This window comes from Leopardus geoffroyi, chromosome A1 (genome assembly GCF_018350155.1).
Source record: "Leopardus geoffroyi isolate Oge1 chromosome A1, O.geoffroyi_Oge1_pat1.0, whole genome shotgun sequence".
Taxonomy (NCBI): domain Eukaryota; kingdom Metazoa; phylum Chordata; class Mammalia; order Carnivora; family Felidae; genus Leopardus; species Leopardus geoffroyi.
In genome coordinates, this window is record NC_059326.1 from 124,007,970 (window position 1) to 124,030,827 (window position 22,858).

The 22,858-nt window shown below is 35.7% G+C and overlaps 1 protein-coding gene across 8 annotated transcripts in view; it reads left to right on the forward strand.

Annotated features, from left to right (window-relative positions):
* Window positions 1-22,858, forward strand: part of DDX4 (DEAD-box helicase 4) — an 88,283-nt gene that overhangs the window by 17,799 nt on the left and 47,626 nt on the right. For 5 of the 8 annotated variants that reach the window (XM_045493533.1, XM_045493489.1, XM_045493513.1 and 2 more), the window contains 3 exons: window positions 15,360-15,437; window positions 19,526-19,603; window positions 21,255-21,305. In XM_045493533.1, coding sequence (XP_045349489.1) covers window positions 15,362-15,437; window positions 19,526-19,603; window positions 21,255-21,305 — 205 coding nt within the window. In that variant the 5' untranslated portion in view covers window positions 15,360-15,361. Of the gene's footprint in view, window positions 1-15,359; window positions 15,438-19,525; window positions 19,604-19,675; window positions 19,727-21,254; window positions 21,306-22,858 lie in introns of all 8 variants that reach the window. The other 3 variants (XM_045493509.1, XM_045493526.1, XM_045493524.1) reach the window with 2 other exon arrangements.

The following is a 22,858-nucleotide window of genomic DNA, read 5'->3' on the forward strand; positions in this document are numbered from 1 at the left end:
AAAGACTTAAAAAAAAGATTTTCTCTCTCTCTCCCTCTTTCCCTCTACCCCTTTCCCCTGCTTGCCTGCACTCTCTCTCTCTCAAATAAAAAAAATAAAAATTAAAAGCAAATTTTAATTCCCATGTTCACCTTAAGTTCAAAGTAATTATCTTGACAGAAGTTAAGAGATGCTTTTGCTGTTGTCAAGATGTATTTATTTTACATAAACTTTTAAATGTAGTGGTTTAATATAGAATATTCAGATTAAGAAAAGTTGAAATTGCTGCCTGCTGAAACCCCAGCAGAAGGCTAACTTTGCTTCCATCCTATGAACTACTTACATGCATGTGTACTTGAAATACCCAGAAAAGACAAACAGGTAAAAGATTCTGTGTTTATTTGCATAGATTACTATATCATCAGGAGAAACCTTGTTCTTTCAGGTGCTGAAAACCAATTTTTGTAAAGGAATTAAAATTTAGATGTATATCAAAGTAGAACATTGTTTTGTGGTGAAATCTTGAAGAAGCTAGATTGAAACAGCCACCAACTTTAGCATTAGATCTCTGAATGTTTAGGCAAATGAAATGAAATCAGGTAATGAAAAATGCTATCTACAAGAAGGTAAGCATGCAATTTACAAGTATTTTTTGTAGCTCTTTTTTTTCTTTTTTTTAAATTTTTTTTTTTAACATTTATTTATTTTTGAGACAGAGACAGAGCATGAACGGGGGAGGGGCAGAGAGAGAGGGAGACACAGAATCGGAAGTAGGCTCCAGGCTCTGAGCCATCAGCCCAGAGCCTGATGCGGGGCCTGAACTCACGGACCGTGAGATCGTGACCTGAGCTGAAGTCGGACGCTCAACCGACTGAGCCACCCTGGCGCCCCGTAGCTCTTTTTTTTTTTTTTTTTTTTTTTTTTTCATAGAAATAGATTTTTTTTTTATTTTTTTTAATTAAAAAAAATTTTTTTTTCAACGTTTTTATTTTTGGGACAGAGAGAGACAGAGCATGAACGGGGGAGGGGCAGAGAGAGAGGGAGACACAGAATCCAAAACAGGCTCCAGGCTCTGAGCCATCAGCCCAGAGCCTGATGCGGGGCTCGAACTCACGGACCGCGAGATCGCGACCTGGCTGAAGTCGGACGCTTAACCGACTGCACCACCCAGGTGCCCCAAAATAGATTTTTTATTATAGAAATGCATATGAAGCTAATGAATGTATCTATGCCAATACCTAAATATGCGCTTGGAAAAAAAAACCAAAAACCCTTAAATGCAGGTAAAAAGGAAGAAAGAAATGATCTGAAATTTTGGCCCCCAGATTAAGCCACCATTGGGAGTATGTTGACTGAGATGTTTTAGATTTCTGCATATATTCCTACATACATAACTGTATTCCAATGGCATATTATATACATGTTTTTAAACATTTTTTATTGAAGTATAGTTGACATACAATGTTAAATTAGTTTCACATATACACCATAGTGATTCTACAAGTTTATACATTGTTACGTTCACATCTGTCACCATACGATGCTATTGCAATACAATTTACTATATTCCCTATGCTGTACCTTTTATTACTGTGACTTATTCATTCCATAACTGGAAAGCTTGTACATGTTCCTTTTTATCACAGCTATGTGTCTTGCTTTTCCTTTGTTTACCTACCGTCCACATCCTTTTAACAATCTTAAATAGAATCTTGTTAAAATGCATATCGCTTTTGGCGTGCCTGGGTGAATCACTTGGTTAAGTGGCAGACTTGGTTTTGCCCCAGGTCATGATCTCATGATTCGTGAGATCAAGCCCAGCCTCTGGCTCTCTGCTGACAGTGTGGAGCCGGCTTGGGATCCTCTCAGTCTCTCTCTCTCTCTCTCTCTCTCTCTCTCTCTGCCCCTTCCCAGCTCATGGTTTCTCTGTCTTTCTCTGTCAAAAAAAAAAAATGCATGTTGCTTTTAATGATAGTCATAGAAACCCTCCTAAGTCAACTATTATAATCTTATTCTTTGCAAAATTCAGTGGAAAAAATTCATGTTAACTGATTTTAAAATGTCACATGGTAACTTCACATCTTACAATTGAAAACATTTAATTCCCTTTCTCATTCATCATTTAACTCAGTATCTATCATGAGTATTTAGCCTTTCCCCTACCCTCGTGCAACCTCCCTCACACTTCTTCCCTTCCCATTCTCCTAATAGTTACACTTTTTGCTTAAAAATCTAAATTCGTTTTTTATATCTGCATGGCTATGTATGCATCATTCTCATTTGAGACATAAAATATGTTATGGTTACATTTCTTTGTTATTTTATACAGTATGCTCTGTTCTCTTCTGTTTTGGTTTTAGTACACTTGCTGCTCTCTTGGCTCGCATCCCAAGAATTAATAACTTCACCTCTAATCCATTCCTGTTCAGTTTTCCATGGATCCCAAGTTTTCTCTGTCTTAATTTTTTTTCACCCCCCCCTCACTTGGGTAGAGTCAGTTTTCTTTCATCTTGAGAAAGGAAGAATAGGACATAAATTTGAGATATTACAAGTGTCTTTGCCTTCATGCTTAATAGTTTAAGAATAAAATTTCAGGTTGGAAATAATTTCCTCCACAGACTTCATATTGCCTTATTGTACATGAAATTCTAATGAGTTCTGGTCCTGTAGTATGACTATTTTTCTGAATTCTTCTAAAGTTTTAGGATCTCATTTTGTCTTCTGAATACTGAAAATTTAATGATTATGTACCTTGATGTGGGACTTTTTATTTATTGTGTAAGACACCTAATGAGCCTGTTAAATCTGAAATACATATTCTGCACTTTTGAGAAATTTCCTTGTGTTATTTTTTTCTCTGAGGATTGTTAGTTTTATTTGAAGGTTATTTCTGTTGTTACTTAGAGTTTTTTTCTTTCCTGTGTTTTCTGTGTTTTTTATTTTTATTTTTCATTGTTTATTACTTTAATCTTCAGAAGTTTAAGAGTCAAAAAATTAGGGAACATTATAACATGTATCCTAGTATTTACCAATGATTTAGCATTTTTCTTCAGATTTCCTTTTCATGAAGTAGAATATGACAGATGAAACTGAAATCCTCTTTAGTCTCTCTTGAATATTGTTCTTTGTATCTGTTCTCTCTTTCAAGAAATATAATGTATGTAGTAACTTTTCAGTTTTTAATTTTTAAATACACATAAGTACTTATAAATAAGTACTACTTTGTATTTTATGCACAAATGCTTTGTTTTACTGTGCTTGCAGTTTTTATTTGACATTTTGAGATCTGTCCGTGTTGATATATACAGAACTGATTTAATTTTGTATCATGTTCCGTTATCTGAATATGTCACAATTTTACTCCATTTTATTCATTGACCATTTGTGTTGAGCACTGTGAACTGCCTATTTATATCCTTTGCCTATTTTTTTTTTAACTGGATCACTTGTCCTTCATTTCTAGGATTTCATTACATAATTTGTGTATTGATTAATTGTTAGCTACATTAGGTTATAAATATTTTGTGTTGTATGTCTTCTCTTTTATTTATGCTTATATTGTACATAAATTTTCAGTTTTGAGAAAATGTATCAATCTTTTCTTAGGTTATTTTACTTTCTGTGTTGTAAGAAAACTTTCTATATCTAGTTTACAAAGATATTCTAAATTCTCTTCCAAAATCCTTAAGTTTTACTTGTTCTGTTTAGATTTTAAATTTATCTGGAACGTAATGGTGTATATTGGTGGTCTACCTTAATGTTTGCTTCCAAAAAGAAAGGTCATTTGTCCCAACACTTCTTTTGAAGGTTTCTGTATTAGTTTCCTAATGCTGCTGTAACAAAGCACCACAGCTGGGTGGTTTAAAACAATAAAAATTGATTCTCTTAGAGTTTTAGTGGCTACAAGTCTGAAATCAAGGTGTTAGCAGAGCCATGTGGTCTCTGAAGCCTCTAGCGGAGAATCTGTTCCATGCCTTTCCCTTAGCTTCTGGTGGTGGCAGTTGATCCCTGGTATTTCTTGACTGAAAGCTCTTTAATTCTAATCTCTGCCTCCACTGTAACAAGGTTTTCTCCCTTTGTGTGTCTGGGTCTCTGCGTCTACTCTTATAAAGATACCAGTCATATTGGATTAAGAGCCCACCCTACTCCAGTATGATAACTCAACCACTTATATCTGCAACAACCTTACTTCTAAATCAGGTCATAATCTGAAGTTCTAGGAAGGACATGAATTTTGGGTAGACACTGTTCAATCCAGTGGAGTCTGCATCTGTGTTCTCTTTTGGTTTCCACTGCTCTGTATGTCTATCCATGCACAAATAGAGCTCTATTAATTCTATGGGCTTATTGTAAGTTTTATTATCTGCTAGGATGATTCCCTCTTCATTGTTATTCTTTCAGAATCATATACTTGACCTTATTTTTCCAGATAAAAATTTAGTATCTGTATTAATTTAAAAATTTTTTTTAATGTTTATTTATATTTGAGAGAGAGAGAGAGACAATGTGAACAGGGGTGGCAGTGCAGTGTGGGCAGAGAGAGATGGAGACACAGAATCTGAAGTAGGCTCCAGGCTCTGAGCTGTCACAGCCTGAGGTGGGGCTCAAACTCACAAACTGTGATATCATGACCCGAGCTGAAGTTGGGACACTTAACCGACAGAGACACCCAGGTGCCCCTTAAACTTTTTTTTTTTTTTTATTATTTAACAAATTAAAAAAAAAATATTTATTTATTTTTGATAGAGAAACTGAGTGCGAGTCGGGGAGGGGCAGAGAGAGAGAGGGAGACACAGAATCTGAAGCAGGCTCCAGGCTCTGAGCTGTCAGCCCAGAGCCCGATGAGGGGATTGAACTCACGAACCGCAAGATCATGAACTGAGCCAAAGTCAGACATTTAACTGACTGATCCCCCAGGTGCCCCTAGTACCTGTATTTACATTCAGAAAAATCTTACTGCCATTTTGATAAAACTGCAGTAAATGTATGTATTAACTTGGAAGAAAACTGTCTTTGGGGCACATAGGTAGCTCAGTCAGTTGAACATCTGGCTCTTGGTTTTGGGTCACGTCATGTTCTCACAGTTTATGAGATTGAGCCTGGCATCAGGTTCTGCTCTGACAACAGGGAGCTTGTTTGGAATTCTCTTTTTCCCCTTCTCTCTCTGCCCCTCACCCACTCACAAGTTCACTCTCTGTCTAAACTTTTTAAAAAAAGTATCTTTACTGTAGTTAGTCTTTCCATATATGGGCCTGGTTATCTCCTGTTTATTTATAATTTTTCCATAAAGGTGTCACATATCTTTTGAATATTTAACTCTAGTAATTATGTTTTCTTGGTTGAGACTATTAACGCTGTTTGGAAAGTTTTTGTTTTTGTTTTTGTTTTTTTTTTAATTTTTATTTTAATTTTTATTTTTTTTTATTTAAAAAAAAAATTTTTTTTAACATTTATTTATTTTTGAGACAGAGCATGAACGGGGGGAGGGCCAGAGAGAGAGGGAGACACAGAATCTGAAGCAGGCTCCAGGCTCTGAGCTGTCAGCACAGAGCCTGATGCGGGGCTCGAACTCATCAACCGTGAGATCGTGACCTGAGCGAAGTCGGACGCTCAACCGACTGAGCCACCCAGGTGCCCCGGAAAGTTTTTGTTTTAATGTTTGTTTATTTTTGAGAGACGGAGACAGAGTGTGAGGGGGGAGGGGCAGAGAGAGAGAGAGCGAGAGAGAGAGACCGAATCCAAAGCAGGCTCCAAGCTGTCAGCACAAGAGCCTGATACAGGGTTTGAATTTAGGGATCACGAGACCATGACCTGAGCTGAAGTCAGATGCTTAATGGACTGAGCCACCCAAGTGCTCTGACGCTGTTTTGAAATTAATAATCTGATGAATTTGTTAAGTAATCAGGAAATACGGTCAATATGAAAGTCTATAAGATATAAAAAAATAAATGGCCAGTCCCTCTAAACCATAATTATAACAGAACAGTAAATAATTAAATAATGTTTACTTTGCTTATGTTTTCATATCCTATTCCTTCTAACTTGTCTTCCTTGCTTGTTATACTCAACACAAACAGTAACACCTTAGCAGGCTGAATTATATTTAAGCTGCTGCCAGACATCATTTCAACCACTCAGAATCTTAAATTTTTTTAAAACACTTATTATGGATTCAGTAACTATGATGTAAAACTGGCTGAGCTCTAAGACCCATCGCAGGCAGCAGACCAATTTCTCTCCTTTCCCTTGTCTGCCCCTGCTATGCTTGGGTGCCCCTGGCCCAGGCTGGGCTCACTTTTGAGTTGGCCTGGTCCATGCTTAGTTTGTTCAGGAGTACAGCCATGGACAAGCCCCAGAAGTGGCATCACTGCTTCATGTCAGGGTCCAGAACTTAAACTAGGAGTTTAGTGTGACCCCCAGACTCCTTTCCACGAAGGAAAGGAGTGCTGCCCCACGAAGATCCTGGATGTTGGCCACCAAGCCAGAGCCTGACGACCTGTGCCGAGCACCAAATCTAGGTGTCTGCCTGGGGAGCCTTTCTTACTGGAGCCGGCTGGGCCAAAGTATGGTTGTCCTTGCCTGCTTTTTTTTGTATTTGAGTGGACCATTAAAAATGCTGGTAGGAAATCAACTTTATGTGCATGGACACAGCATGTTGAGTGCTTGGCTCCTCTATCAAGTAATGGAGCCAGGGCCAGGCTGTTTTGTTGGGGAGAGCAGTTTCCCTAGAGAGGAATTAGCTAGTGTTTGTCAAGAGGATTTATGTTTTTATTTATTTTTATTATTATTAATTTTTTAAGTTTATTTATTTTGAGAGGACAAGCAGTGGAGGGGCAGAGAGGGAGAGAGAGAATCCCAAGCAGGTTCCTCGCTGACAGCATGGAGTCTGATGTGGGGCTTGAACTTAATGAACCACGAGATCATGACCTGAGCTGAAACCAAGAATCAGACACTTAATTGACCCACCCAGGCGCCCCTAAGATTTAAGTTTTTTAAACCCTGTTTCCTAGGGGCGCCTGGGTGGCGCAGTCGGTTAAGTGTCCAACTTCAGCCAGGTCACGATCTCGCGGTCCGTGAGTTCGAGCCCCGCGTCGGGCTCTGGGCTGATGGCTCAGAGCCTGGAGCCTGTTTCAGATTCTGTGTCTCCCTCTCTCTCTGCCTCTTCCCCGTTCATGCTCTGTCTCTCTCTGTCCCCAAAATAAACAAACGTTGAAAAAAAAAAAAAACTCTGTTTCCTATTTAATTTTCCTCTTTTGTCATTCCCTCCTCTTTATTTCATTGTATGACACAATGGGGCAGAGACAGGAAGAGACACAGAATCTGAAGCAGCCTCCAGGCACTGAGCTGTCAATACAGAGCCTCATGTGGGGCTCGAACTCACAAACTCTGAGATCATGACCTGAGTCAGTTAAGTCTGTCGCTTAACTGACTGAGCCACCCAGGCACCCCAGTATGGCACAGATCTTATGTTGCCTTTGCTGATTTTTTTCATTACCCTTTTTTGAATGATTTGAATTAGTCCTAGATGAGCTATTTATGTAAGGGAGTATCAGGTGCTCTTTTCCCCCAAAAGAACTGTTCTTCTTCATGTGTGTTTTAAAACATGCTGTTTTGTGTGCCTGTTGTCTCTATGCGTGTATTTTTAACTTAGAAAAATGTAATTGAGGTAAAGATCTCATTCTTTCCCACCCTACCACTATGCTTAAGACTTACTTGTAATGGATCATTGATTTCATTGTTTGTAACTACTGCAAGGTATTTAATACCCTTTGTCTCCAAGTTTTATTTACACCCCACCCCCACTCCCATAATGGACCCTGAGAATACATCTTATCACCCTCCACTACCACAAAGGTGAACATTTCTGTACATATCCCTTCATAGACTGGAGTGAGAATGTCTTTGGGTAATGGACGCAGGAGAGGAATTAGAGGGTCATGGGTGTATGTGTACTTAATTTGACTGAATACTTAATAATTGTTCTCTAGAATAACTATGCCAGTGTATACTCCCATCAGTTGGATATAAAGGTTTTTATATCTCCATTGATATTTGATACTATTCAGTCTTCTAAATTTAGCCAGCCTATTGGGTATAAAGTAAAATCTCATTGTTTTAAATACATTTATCTGATTAACAGCTGAAGTATCTCTTCATATGTTTGGTAATATTTTAGGTTTCTCCTGTAAGTTGCCTCTTCATGTTTTTAGCCCATTTTTCTATTATGCATGCTCTGTTTCTCTTATTGATTGGCAGGCATTCCTCCTGTATTTTAGATTTTGTGCTCTTCTGATTTATACATGGCCAATATTTCCTTCCATACTGTAATCTGTCATCTTTGTCCGTGATGCGTCTTACTGTTGAAAAATTTTGTTGTGAGGTCATTGAACTAATTTTTTTTACTTTCTGATATGCTTTTGCAGTTTTGATTAAACTCTGTCACCTCTGTGTTAGAAGTAACCACCTGTTACTGTTAGAGTTTTTTACTTTTCACATTTAGCTTTTAATTATCTGACTCTGTCCTTTAGAAAAAAAATTCATGGTAACTATTTCAGTGACAAATCAGAACATTGTGTATTCAGTATGAGTGAATACAGGATTCACAAAAGATCTTTGCATTTGGGCTTTTGTGGTCAACCCAGACCATGGGTCTATAGCAGTTAAAATGAAGTGGTTTTTTTTTTTTTAATTGTGGTACAATAAACATACAACGTAAAGTTTGTCATTTTAACCATGATATTTTTAAATTAAAAAAAAATTTTTAAGACTAGATTTTTTAGAGCATTTTTAGTTCATAGCAAAATTGAGGGGAAGGCATAGATATTTCCCATGTGACCTATTCCACACCTGCGTAGCCTCCCCCATTATCAACATTCCCAACCAGATTTGTACATTTATTACAGTTGAACCTACACTGACACTTTATAATCACCTAAAGTCCATAGTTCACATTATAGCTCACTCTTGGTGTTGTATGTTCTGTGGGTTTGGATGAATGTATAATGACATGTATCCATCATGTATCAAAAAGAGCATTTTCAGTGCCCTAAAAATCCTCTTTGTGCTGCCTATTCATCTCTCTTCCTCCCCTAACCCCTAGCAACCAATGCTGTTTTTACTGTCTACATAGTTTTACCTTTTCTAGAGTGTCACACAGTTGGAATCATACAGTATGTAGGCTTTTCACATTGGGTTCTTTCACTTAGTAATATGCATTTAAGCTTCCTCCATGTCTTTTCATGGCTTGATAGCTCAGTTTTTTTTTTTTTTAAAGCAATGAATAATATGCTGTTGTCTGGATGTAGCACAATTTTAAATTTATTCACCTGCTGATGGATGTATTGATTGCTTCCAAGTTTTGGCTATAAAGCTGCTATAAACACAACCATGTGCAGGTTTTTGTGTGGATATGAGTTTTCAGCTCCTTTGGGTAAATACCAGGGAGCACTCTTGCTAGATGATATGGTAGGAGTATGTTTAGTTTTGTAAGAAACTACCAAACTGTCTTGCTAAATATCAATACCCTTTTACCTTCCCATCAAATAAATGAGTTCCTGTTGCTATATATCCTTGCTAGCATTTAATATTTTCAGTGTTAATGGATTTGGGCCTTCCATATAGGTATATGGTGGTATCTTAATGTTTTAATTTGCATTTCTCTGATGTCCTATCATGTGGAGTGTCTTTCCATATGCCTGTTTGCCATCTGTGTATCTCTTTTGTTGAGGTCTCTGTTACGGTCTTGGACCCATTTTTTAATTGGATTTGTTTTCTTGTTGAATTTTAAGAGTTCTTTGTTTTGGCTAACAGTCCTTTATCAGATGTGTTCTTAGATATTTTCTCCCAGTGTGTGGCTTGTTTTTTCATTTTTTTGACATTGCTTTTTGCAGAGCAGAAGTTTTTAACTTCAGTGAAGTTCAGCTTATCAATTATTTCTTTAATGGATCATGCATTTGGTGTTGTGTCTAATAAGTCATCTCCATACCCAAGGTCATCTATGTTTTCTCCTATGTTTTCTTCAAGATGTTGTATAGTTTTGCATGTACATTTAGATCTGTGATCCATTTTGAGTTAATTTTTGTGAAGGGTGTAAGGTTGGATCTGTGTTCTTTTTTTTTCCCTCCCTGTGGGTGTTTAGTTCTAGCACCATTCTTTGAAGACTGTCTTTGCTCCATTGTGTTGCCTTTTGACCCTATTTATGTGGATGTTTCTTGGTTCTCTGTTCTGTTCCATTGATTGATTCTTTTGCCAATACTACACTTTTTTTTAAATCTTTTTTTGAATATTTTATTTACTTATTTTTAAGAGAGAAAGAGCACAAGGAGGGGAGGGACACACAGAGAGAGGGAGACACAGAATCTGAAGCAGGCTCCAGGCTCCAAGCTGTCAGCTCAGAGCCTGACATGGGGCTTGAACCCATGAACTGTGAGATCATGACCTGAGCTGAAGTTGGACCCTTAACCAACTGAGCCACCCAGGCGCCCCAATACCTCACTGTCTTGATCAGTATAGGTTTATAATATAGTATATAGTATACTATTGAAGTTGGGTAGTGTCATTCATCCAACTTTGTTCTTCTCCTTCAATATTATGTTGCCTATTCTAGGTATAGAATGTAAAGTCTCCATATAAAAATTTAGAATTGGTTTGTCAATATCCATAAAATAACTTGCTGGGATTTTGATTGGGTTAGCATTGAATCTATAGATCAAGTTGTGAAGAACTGACATCTTGACAATAGTTTTTGTATCTATGAATGTGAAATGTCTTTCCATTTATTTGGTTCTTTGGTTTTTGTTCATGAGAGTTTTGTAGTTATCCTCACAGAGATCTGTATATTTTGTTAGATTTATACCTATTCACTTTTTTTAAGTGCTAATGTAAATGGTAATGTGTTTTATTTTCAAATTCAACTTGTTCATTACTGTTATATAGTAAAGCAGTTGGTTTTGTATATTAATCTGGTATCCTTATCCTTTGCTATAATTGCATATTAGTTCCTGGCATTTTTTGTCTGTATTTTAGATTTTCTACATTAATGATAATGTCAGTTGTGAAAAAAGAGTTTTATTTCTTCTTTCCCAATATGTATACCTTTCATTTTCTTTTTTTGCCTTATTACATTAGTTAGAACTTCCAGTACGATATTGAAATGGAGTGATGAGAGGGCACATCCTTGACTTGTACATGATCTTCGTGGAAAAGCTTTGAGATTCTCAGTATTAAGTGTGATGTTACCTCTGGTTTTTTGTAGATAGTCTTTATGAAGTTGAAGAAGCTTAACCTGCTTAACCATTTTTAAGTGTACAGTTGAATCCTTTATTTTGAATATGATGTAAAATAGAGATCCATTTTTTTTCTGCATAAAGTTTTCTCTGCAATATCTGTTAAACATGCTCTCTTTTCCCTAGTGATGTGTGATGCAGATTTCATCTCTTAACACAGATTTTGTCCTTTTGTTGTCTTAAAGTAATGAATAAAGCATATCATTCACTAAATAGTAATAAAAATAATAATCATTTAGACTTTTCTCAATTTCAGTTAATGCTCCCAAATTTTTATAATTAAAGTATGATGTTTGCTTTAGGCTTACATTAGTTGTTTTTTAAATCATGCCAAGGAAGTTTTTTTCCACTTCTGGTCAAATATTAGTTTTGTTTAGAAAAGACAGTTGAATGTTAATAAATGCTTTTTTAAAAAAATTACTTGTATCTGTTGTCTCCTTTAAATCTCTTAATGTAGTGTTGTAAATGGAGTTCTTTAAACTTGAACAAAATTTGTATTCCTAGTATAAACCCTGCATAGCTATTTTATTGTAGTTTTCAGTGAAACGAGATGTTAATTTTTTTATTTAGCACTTTAAAATTAATTTATTAAGATTGGCCTCTAGTTTTCTTTTCTCATGTCCTAATTTAATTTTGATTTTATGCTTTTCATCTTTAAAAAAAAAATAACCTCTGGAACATGGAAATTACCTGCTAATTACAAGGTTAGTTGCCTTTGTCCTCAGATCTATGTAGACCAAGTTCTTTTTTTAAAAAGAATTTTTTTTTATTGAAGCACAGTGTACACACAGATTCACTATTTTAAAGTAAGATTCACATCATAAATGTACAGCTTGCTGGATTTGAATAAACTAAACATACTGCTGTGTTGAGTACCCAAATCAAAAAATAGAACATTAGTGGAGCTCTAAAATCCTTCTATGTCTTCCTTCGAAGCACCATCATTCTGACCAGGAGTAACTGCTATTGTGATTTCTGGCAGCACAGATCAGTTTTTCCTGTAAAGTGGAATCATTTACAATGGAACTATATATTCTCTTGTGTTCAAGGTTCTCTCCATGTTATCACAAGTAGTTGTGAGTTATTCTTGGATATATGTTTTCTACTTTGTAACTGTGCTGTAAACTGTATTAATGGGCATGTGGGTAGTTTACAGTATTTCCTGTTTTGAATATTTCTGCTGTGAATATTTTCTGGTTTGTCTTCTGGTGGATATAAATATCGTGTTACTCCGAATGTGGTTACCAGACTAGTAGCATTGATGTTATCTGCAAACTTCTTAAAATACAGAATCTAATGCTCCAACCAAAAGTACTGCATCAGAATCTATACTTTAACAAGATCCCCAGTGCACATTACCTTTATAATTGTGTGATCTCTAGATGGAAGACTCAACATTGGTGATTTATTTATTTATTTTTTAATATATGAAGTTTATTGTCAAATTGGTTTCCATACAACACCCAGTGCTCATCCCAAAAGGTGCCCTCCTCAATACCCATCACCCACCCTTCCCTCCCTCCCACCCCCCATCAACCCTCAGTTTGTTCTCAATTTTTAAGAGTCTCTTATGCTTTGGCTCTCTTCCACTCTAACCTCTTTTTTTTTTTTTTTTCCTTCCAACATTGGTGATTTATAAATGTTTTGTCTTTGAGCTACGTAGGATAATGAAGGGTATTAGAAGTTAGGACAGCTGGTAGCCCTAAAAAATGAGAAGTTGTTTTAGAATTCTTTGACACAAAGTCTTTCTCATCTTCCCTTAACCTTTTCACCTTGTGTTTTTTTTTTTTTTTTTTTATAAATTTTTTTTTCAACGTTTATTTGTTTTTGGGACAGAGAGAGACAGAGCATGAACGGGGGAGGGGCAGAGAGAGAGGGAGACAGAATGGGAAACAGGCTCCAGGCTCTGAGCCATCAGCCCAGAGCCCGATGCGGGGCTCGAACTCACGGGCCGCGAGATCGTGACCTGGCTGAAGTCGGACGCTTAACCGACTGCGCCACCCAGGCGCCCTCACCTTGTGTTAAGCAGATCATTTCAGAGGAAGGTTGGAAGATCATAGAGGACTAGAACTCATACTGAAGTCCCATAGTTGTTGGTACTTTTGCTTGGTTCAGTATGTGAGTTGTTGTTGTTGTTTTTTTAAGTTCAAAATTTGCTCCTCCTTCCTGGATCTGGTCCAAATGTGACTATAAATGAGATATATTCTTTGGTCACTGGGTGGGAATTGCTTTCATTAATCTGATTTCATTTTAAATGGAGTTTATTTTTATTTCTTTTGATTTGTTTTGATAGGGTTCAGAGCACTATAGAAAAATAGCTATGCTTCATCATTTATTTATATTATGGACTTCTGTACTGATGTTTTTCTTCCTATGTATTTTGTTGGGGATTGAACTGGATAAAATTCAGTGATGGCACTTAAATTTCTGAAAGTGAGAGCAGTAATCCCTAAAATTACTAAAGAAAAATTAAACATGAAGAGAGTATGAGTGGGGGAGAGGGACAGTGGTAGAGAGAGAAAGAATCTCCAGGCTCCACGTTCAGCATGGAACCCCACATGGGGCTCAATCCCACCATCCTGGGATCATGACCTGAGCCGAAAGCAAGGGTCAGACCCTCAACTGATGGAACCACCAGGCACCTGTTTTCTTTTTTTTTTTTAAGAAACTTATTACATATGTACACTGTACACTATATTTAAGATTGCTTCTTGAGTTTTACAAAAATGGTAACTTACTATATATAGTCTTTTTCTGCAATTTGAATTTTTCACTCAGTTTTCTTTTTAAGTTTTATCCATGTTGACAGTTGTTTTGGTCCATTTATAATCATACTCTTACATGAATACACTACACATATACAATATATATAATTCTGTATAATAAATTATAGAACATATTTACGTATGTAATACTCTTGTGTGACTGTGCCACATATTTTTATTCTCTTACTGATGCACATATGAGTTGTTTCCTTTTTGCTGGTATGAACCAAGCTGCCATGAACATCCCTTAAATTGCTAAGTATATGTTTTTAAGTCATAAATTGTGTTGAGTTATATCATAGACCTATGGAGGTAGTTTTTTCTTTTTAATATGTTGATGTTGTTAATTACCTTTTGAAGACATTGTGATGTTAAAATGCCCTTGCATATGGGGAAAAACCCAAGTTGGTCATAATGTTTTGTCTGTTCAGTTTCCTTTGGGGTTGTTTTGCTAATAATTGTTTTGGAGATATTGCATCTACTTGTGAGAGTTTTCCTTGTCATGTCAAAATTATGTTCACTTGGTAGAATGGGTTGGGGAATAATTCCTCTATTTCCGGGAATGGTTGTAGAAAATGGAAATAATTTGTTCTTTGAGATTTGGTAGAGCTCACCTGTAAAACTGTTTAGGCATGATGTAGAGATTTAAGTATTGATTCAATTTCTTTTTTTTAAAATTTTTTTTTTTTTTTCAACGTTTATTTTTTATTTTTGGGACAGGGAGAGACAGAGCATGAACGGGGGAGGGCAGAGAGAGAGGGAGACACAGAATCGGAAACAGGCTCCAGGCTCTGAGCCATCAGCCCAGAGCCTGACGCGGGGCTCGAACTCACGGACCGCGAGATCGTGACCTGGCTGAAGTCGGACGCTTAACCGACTGCGCCACCCAGGCGCCCCATGATTCAATTTCTATATGACAGTTGGATTTGTTTATCCAGAGGAGAAGTTAATATACTTTCAAAAAGTATACTCTTTTAAAATTAGGATTAAGATTGATTTATAGCTTTACTATAGTATACGATTTGTTCTTGTTCCCCTATGTCTTTGACTGGTTTTGTTATTAGCAAACTTAAAACTGTTTTCCAGTCAGTCATGTGGTTGAAAAAAGCTATTTCCTTCCTTTGATTTCCATTCTGTTTAGTTGAATAAGCTTTAGTTACCATTTATTTTTCTTTTGGAAAACTCCCTTAGATAGGCTATTAGGCTGTTTGTTTTTCTTATTGATTTATATAATTCTCCTTTGTCCTGTGGGTGGTACATTGGAATGGCTTAAAATTTGTGTACCACCAGATGCTAATTTGGATTTGCTTCAAAATGTTAATTGCTTTAGAAATGGATGATGGACCTTCTGGAAGAGATCATTTCATGAGAAGTGGATTTGCTTCTGGGAGGAGTTTGGGAAACAGAGGTAAGTATCTTTGTCTTTCATTAAAACTTCTCAACTGTTGAATGGTAGAATGAATAGAGACTATTATGGCTGTTGAGTGCAAAGCTAAATCTGTTATAACTCTCTGCAGAGTAGACTTTGAGGTAATGAGTTTATCATTTTTTCAACTATGAGTGTTCTTTTTGCTTTTTTTTTCCTTTTCTGGGATAGTAGGAGATAGTTCAATTGATAAAAATAGATTGGTTAGATTGATTAAAGATAGTTGCTTTACAGAGCTGCTACTTAATGTGTTTGATTATTGATTTCCAATAATTGGCATGGGAGGAATGTTGGTAAAAACTTCACAGATGAGGGGCGCCTGGGTGGCGCACTCGGTTAAGCGTCCGACTTCAGCCAGGTCACGATCTCGTGGTCCGTGGGTTCGAGCCCCGCGTCGGGCTCTGGGCTGATGGCTCAGAGCCTGGAGCCTGTTTCCGATTCTGTGTCTCCCTCTCTCTCTGCCCCTCCCCCGTTCATGCTCTGTCTCTCTCTGTCCCAAAAATAAATAAATGTCGAAAAAAAAAATTAAAAAAAAAAAACAAAAAAAAAACTTCACAGATGAGGGTGAGAAGAACCTGTTTTTTTTTTAAATTTCTCAAGAAAGACAGCACAGAAGCATTTCTCTTAGGTCATTAATATTAAGAGGTTATTTTCCCAGTGTTGAAACTTTTCATTGTTAGATCAACTGTGTGATCTGATAATGACACAGCAGAACACCTTACTATGGTCCATTTTTAGAGTTGTTATTAAAATGCTGAAAGTATTCTGCTTTATGTTTTAGTATAGTGTGATAAAATATGAGAACCTCCAATTTATTTAAATATCTTTATGACCATTTATTTCTTTTACAGGATGCCATAAATAAGGGCTAATTGGTAGTTTTAAATACACAAAACATTTAATCTTGAATTCATTAGATGTTGAAAAATCTTACTTCTAAGGATTTTTATTCATTGGAAACTAAAGGTGTGGCATTTCATTTGATATTTGGAAAACTTAATTTCTTGTTTGGATTCAGTTAACATAGTTAACATGTGGATCTATATTTTGATATAATTTGGAAATAATTATTTAAAAAAATTTTTAAGTTTATTTATTTTGAGAGAGAGCATGAGTAGGGTAGGGGCAGGGAGAGAGAACCCCAAGCAGGCTTGGCGCCATCAGCACAGAACCCAGTATGGGGCTCAAACCCATGAACTGTGAGATTATCACGCAAGCCAGAATCAAGAGTTGGATGCTTAACCAACTGAGCCACCTAGGTGCCCAGTTTATTCCTTAAATATGCACATATATTCTGTTTTTAAAACCTTCATAGTAAGAAGCATTGATGAATAAAAATCATGTAATCTTGCCAAGAGGTTCAGGTGTGGGTTTTGTTAGTTATTACTAACATTAGAGATAATATCTTAATATTACACTTAGAGAAATATTTAATATTGGATTTATTTTAAAACTTTATTTTTGAGTAGATGTTTTTAAATCCCATTTTAGAATAGATGAGGTGACACTTTTTGATGTAGATTTCAAAATATTATTGAAAAAAATCTTTTTAAAAGTTTAAATACTTTATTTTTACCAAAGCCAGGAATGTTTTTGAATTAACTATTTTTAAATTTTCAAGTTCAGAAAGTATACTTATATATCTTGTTAAAGTTTTACATTAATTGAATATACTTTTTTTCTCTTTTTTTTTAATTGAAGTATAGTTGACCTAAAATATTGAATTAGTTTCAGGTGTACAATGAAGTAATTCATCACCTGTGTGGGTTGTGCTATGCTCACCACAAATGTAGCTACCATCTGTTACCATACAACACTATTAACAGTATCATTGATTATATTCCCTGTGCTGTACTTTTCATCTGTGTGACTTATTCCATAACTGGAAGCTTGTATCTCTGAATAAAAGCTTTTTAAATGAGAAAAACACCACTTAGACAGTTTTTACTACACGTTGTTAATTTCATATGGGTTAGGTTGAAAAACAAACTTATCAAAACTCTTGGTTGAATGTTAATACTTAAAAAAGTTATCATTGTACCACATACAATCTTGGGAATTCATAGACCCATTAATATAACTCCTTTTCGTTATTGTTAACTCGTTATTTTAGTTTCAACCTCTGTGATATTTTTTTCTCAGAACTTGCATAGCTAGTAATTTGTTTTTGAAATTGTCTCTTAATTGCTTATAATACAGCTTTGATCCCCTTTTTATGTTCTATAAAGTATAACATAAATAGCTTTAACTTCTTGAATCACACACATCTTTAGAATCTGATGAAAATATGGATAATTGCTCTTAGACAGTTTTGCACGTGGCTTTAGAAGTTTTGCAGGTCCTTTAACTTAGTTGTATTAAGATATTACACAGATAGGTAAGACACAATTTATGAAGACCATAAGATAACACTTTAATTTTTCTAGTGATAGTGTGAAGTGGCAGTTTTTGTTGTTTCAGATGTCTTTTGTTCTAGTGTTTTGTTCTAAATAACCATGCTTCTTGCCTTAGCACCTCTGCCCTCAGAAAGATTAATGTAGTGATAGAGAAACACATGGAAAGAAATAAAGTGGTAGTGTGCTGTGGGAATGTGGAGAAAGGATTGATGATGACGGGAGGTCTGAAAGAAGACTTCTTCAGATGAGGTTGCCTTTGAACTGGGGTTTTGAAGTGTGAAAGGAATTTTGATAGGAAAAAATCGGAAAACAGGGAATGCCATGCTGAAGAATTTTGGTAGGAAAATATGAAAGCAGGGAATGCCTTGCTGAAGTATACAGGAAGGTACAAAGTATTAGAAGTTCACAGTGTGGAACATGGGACATTGTTTGGTGTGAATTAAAATGTTGAGAGCTCAGTGTTATGTGGTAGGAGATAAAGTTCAAAGATAATATGAGTAAAGACGCTGGAAGAGTGGAGAGGTGATAAGGGGAGTGGCAGTCACAGCTTTTATTTCTTTATTGCCTAGTTCCTTCCTAATTTGAATCTTAAAAGTGGAAAGATTGAGAAGTTTAAATGTTAACAGAATAAATAAGTAATAAATAATTAAAAAATCGGACAAGAATATAACATGTTCGGTAGCATGTAACCTTCATACAGGGGCATAAGTTTAAGTAGCTGGCTCTATACAGGGTGAGGTTTCAATATACAGAAAATCACAGTTGAATTTCCTCATTAAAAGTCAGGAAAAGTCATTCATGAAATAACAACTAATAGAAAGCTGTGTTTCACCAGTAGTATATTTATGGTTTTACCTTAGTATTATAACTTAAGAATTTTTTATAAAAAGTTGAAGCATATTATATCTTTATAAGTTCTTATACTTGTTTCTCCCTATCCTTGGTGGTACCTTTACCCTAAAGATTCATTTAAAATAGGGACATCTGGATAGCTCAGTTGGTTAAGCATTCAACTTTGGCTCAGGTCATGGTCTCACGGTTTGGGAGTTTGAGCCCCACGTTGGGCTCTGTGCTGACAGCTCAGAGCCTGGAGCCTGCTTCAGATTCTGTGTCACCCTCCCTCTCTGCCCCTCCCCTGCTGGCATTCTGTGTCTCTCTCAAAAATAAGTAAACGTTAAAAAAATAAAAATAAAACTTAATTATTTAAAATAAAATTAAATAATTTATTTACTTAAAGGTTTTTTTTTGTTTTGTTTTTTTTGTTTTTTTTTTGTTTTTTTTGAGAGAGAGAGAAAGAGCATAAGCAGGGGAGGGGCAGAGAAAAGGGGATACAGAATCCCAATTAGGCTTGGCACCATCAGCACAAAGCCCCACACAGGGCTTAAACCCACAAACCATGAGATCATGACCTGAGCCAAGATCAGGAGTGGGACATTCAACCAACTGCACAATCAAGGCACCCCCTGAAGATTTTATTTTTAAGTAATTTTTACATGCAACATGGGACTTGAATTTACAACTCTGAGGTCAAGAGACCCAGCAAGGTTCCCTCCTTTTTTTTTTTTTTAAAAGATTTCATTTTTAAGCAATCTCAAGGAGTCCTTTAATTTCTAGTCTTTGATGGCACAGTTAGTTATATGTTTTAAAGAGTTTTAACTCTGTCTGAATTTTCAGATGCTGGCGAGTCTAGTAAAAGGGAGAATACATCCACAATGGGTGGCTTTGGAGTTGGAAAGAGTTTTGGAAACAGAGGTAAACTGCTGACGATAATCTTATAATAACAATTTGAGTGAGCGCTAGTTTTTTTTTTTTCCTGTGCTCAAGACTCTTCCCCTGTGGCCCCCAGCAAGAGATCCATCTTATATACTTCAAAAGGTAAATTTGAGTTGAGCAAAGAACCAGTAGTAGCTTTGAAGTTAAAATTTTTTTTTTTCTTAAAAACTAAAAACTGTATATCAGAACTGGAGCATAACTTAAGATGAAGACTGATAATGTGAAGATGGACGACTTTACCAAGCATTTTGGAAACCAGACAGTTGAAGAGGGTTGAATGTTGGGAAAGGTCAGTTGTGGAGGGTAGTAGATAGATTATAATCCTTTCTGAACCAACTTAAAAGATTGCAAATACTGACATGAACTAAATAACTGAAAACTTAGGTTTTATGGAATATGCTATTTCTGTATAGATTATCTTTATTTGGAAATTATGTATCTTTTCAAGGAAAAACTCTTTTCATCTAATTACACATTGAAGCTATAGGGTACTTACTTTTATATCATAATTGTGTATTAGATTTCTGTGTTAAAAGGGATGTTAGATTATTTTGTACGTGAGATATTAAGTGACTTTATGTATACATTCTGCATATAAATTTAATACCTGTCAAAGTGATTAGTCTCTGTATTGCAGAAGCCATCATTTAATATAAATATATTTTATAATTTTGCTTAAATACTGATTGACAGGCATCTTATATTGACATTTAATTTTAAGGTATATTATTCCATGAATGTCTTTGCACTAAAGATAATTTTAGTAAGATTCAACATTTAAAAATTTTATGAAATATTACTGATAGATCCTTTTAAAATTAATTTTAGAGACATATCTGTATGTTCCAGAGACACGTAAATCTACGTACAGGTTTTTATTATATGAGAAATCTGAAAGTAGAGTTAAATGAAAGATGTAAAAAAAACTTGCTGAAAATAAAAAAATGTTAGAAGAATTTTCTTATTACTGAGATGGGAAAAATTACTGATTATTGGATTATAATTGAGTAATATTGTCCTCTGGCAAATGAAGAGATTGAAGGTTTTAAAACATTTGATATTTTGAATAGGAAGTATGTAGTGTGTTATGTTGATATATAGCCCTAGTTTGACCATATAATATAGAAGAATATATGACATCTGAGATGCTATAACGTTGGCTGACATTTTACCTTAGTTAATTGACACAAGGCAGAAATTGTTACCCAACCCATGTGAGTTTAAAAAAAAATTTTTTTAACATTTATTTATTATTGAGAGACAGAGAGGCACAGAGCATGAGCAGGGGAGGGGTAGAGAGAGGGGAGACAGAATCTGAAGTAGGCTCCAGGCTCTGGGCTGTCAGCGCAGAGACTGATGTGGGGCTCAAACTCACAAACTGTGAGATCATGACCTGAGCCAAAGTCGGTTGCCTAACCAACTGAGCCATCCAGGTGCCCCCCAACCCGTGTGAGTTTTTATTCAGTATTTATATTTATAGTTCTGTGTAGTTTATCCTGTATGAAAGGGGCATCATAACAAGTAGCACTTGTTTTGCTGTTTTTTTCCCTTTGTCTTTTGGTTTGTTTACCACAGAGATACAGGTAATTGTTTTCAGAAATTTGCAAGTTTAATTTTCTATTTTGTATAGGTTTTTCAAATAACAAGTTTGAAGAAGGTGATAGCTCTGGTTTCTGGAGACGTAAGTTTAATGTTTTTTGTAGCAGGTTTTAAAATTGAATGTTCAGAGTACATGCTAAAGGGAAAACTAGGATTAAGTGTCACAGTGGTTTTCAGTTCTAATTTATTCAAACCCACTTTCATACAGCAATTATAACCAGAGCCCTGACCACGAATTCAGGCATCCTAGTTTGGCCTGTTGCCATTTGACTTAGTCTATGAGGTACAACTTCTGAATGGTTTGCTACCTTAAGAAAAAGGGGATAATAGAAAGAACAAGTTAAGAATCAAAACTCCATGTCCATATACACATAGAGTTTGGGACATGCAGCTCCCTATTCAGACTTACATAATTCTTGACAGTGGAAAAAGATTCATGAGTATGTAGATGACTGCTGCTATCAAGGCATTTCTATCAAAAGTACTGACACACTGGTTTGGAGGAGTAAAGAGAATGATGAGAGTAGAGTAGTGTTATCAGAAGATAGATTATAAAAATTAATAGTGCTTTCTACTGATTAAGTAGATTTGGATGAGGCCTTGGAACCTGTATTTAAAAAGCCTGCCTGGTGATCCTGATGTCATTTTGTTTGGTAATCACTTATCTATGGAAACGTAATGACATAATACATTTTGGATTTGCAACTTTGTTTCCTGGCCCTGCTTTGTGACCTAGTTAAATGACTTAGAGCAAGTTGCTTAATTTGTCAGAGCCACAATTTGCTATTCTGCAGAGTGGAGGCCATCATATTAAAAGGTTGTTAGGCAAACTTAATGAAAATGTGTGTGAAAATATGAAGTTTAATACCACACACATTCATGGTAAACAGTAAGTGCCATCCATCTTCATGATTTATTTGAGACCTAATCTTTTTATACTCTTAACAGTGATTCTCAAAATCAGTACCAAGCCTAGAATGATCACCTTAAAACCTGTTTGGAGTTAGATGGGGTTTTAATATCTCTAATAAGACTGTTTCCCTAAACTGTCGTCAGTCTCATCCTGCCTAATTGTCTCTGCATTTTTTCATATCTTACTCAAATGAAAATGTACATAACATAGAAGTAATATTTGACAGAAGAAAAAAAACAATTTTTATTCTTTTCCATTTTTGTTCTACCTAATCTCCCATTTTTAAATCAGTTAATATTTCAAGATCATGTTCACCTAACCAATTTGTGCTTTTGAGCACAAAGTCCAGTTTCTCCTGGCACCTGAGAGAACTTGTTTCCTCTAAAATGGTCTGCTTTCTTCTCTTTCGTCTTCTTTCTTCTGTTCTCAAGCTTATGTCCCCTTAAAAAAACAAACAAAAAAACCCCAAAAAACCCCACATACCCACATATATATGGATTGAATTCTTTTGTTCTTACAGTTGTTGTTGGCAAGCCCAGGAACAGATTTTAGTATCATGATAGAAGCTATTACTCTGCATGCAAATGAATAGCATCTTTTGTGGTTGTTATTTGCCCTGCAGTCTTGTTTCCTCTAGCTGGTATAGCTTTTATCTATTGATAAAAGATGATAATACCCATTTCATAAGGTTTTTGTGAAGATTTAAAAAGTTAGTACATATT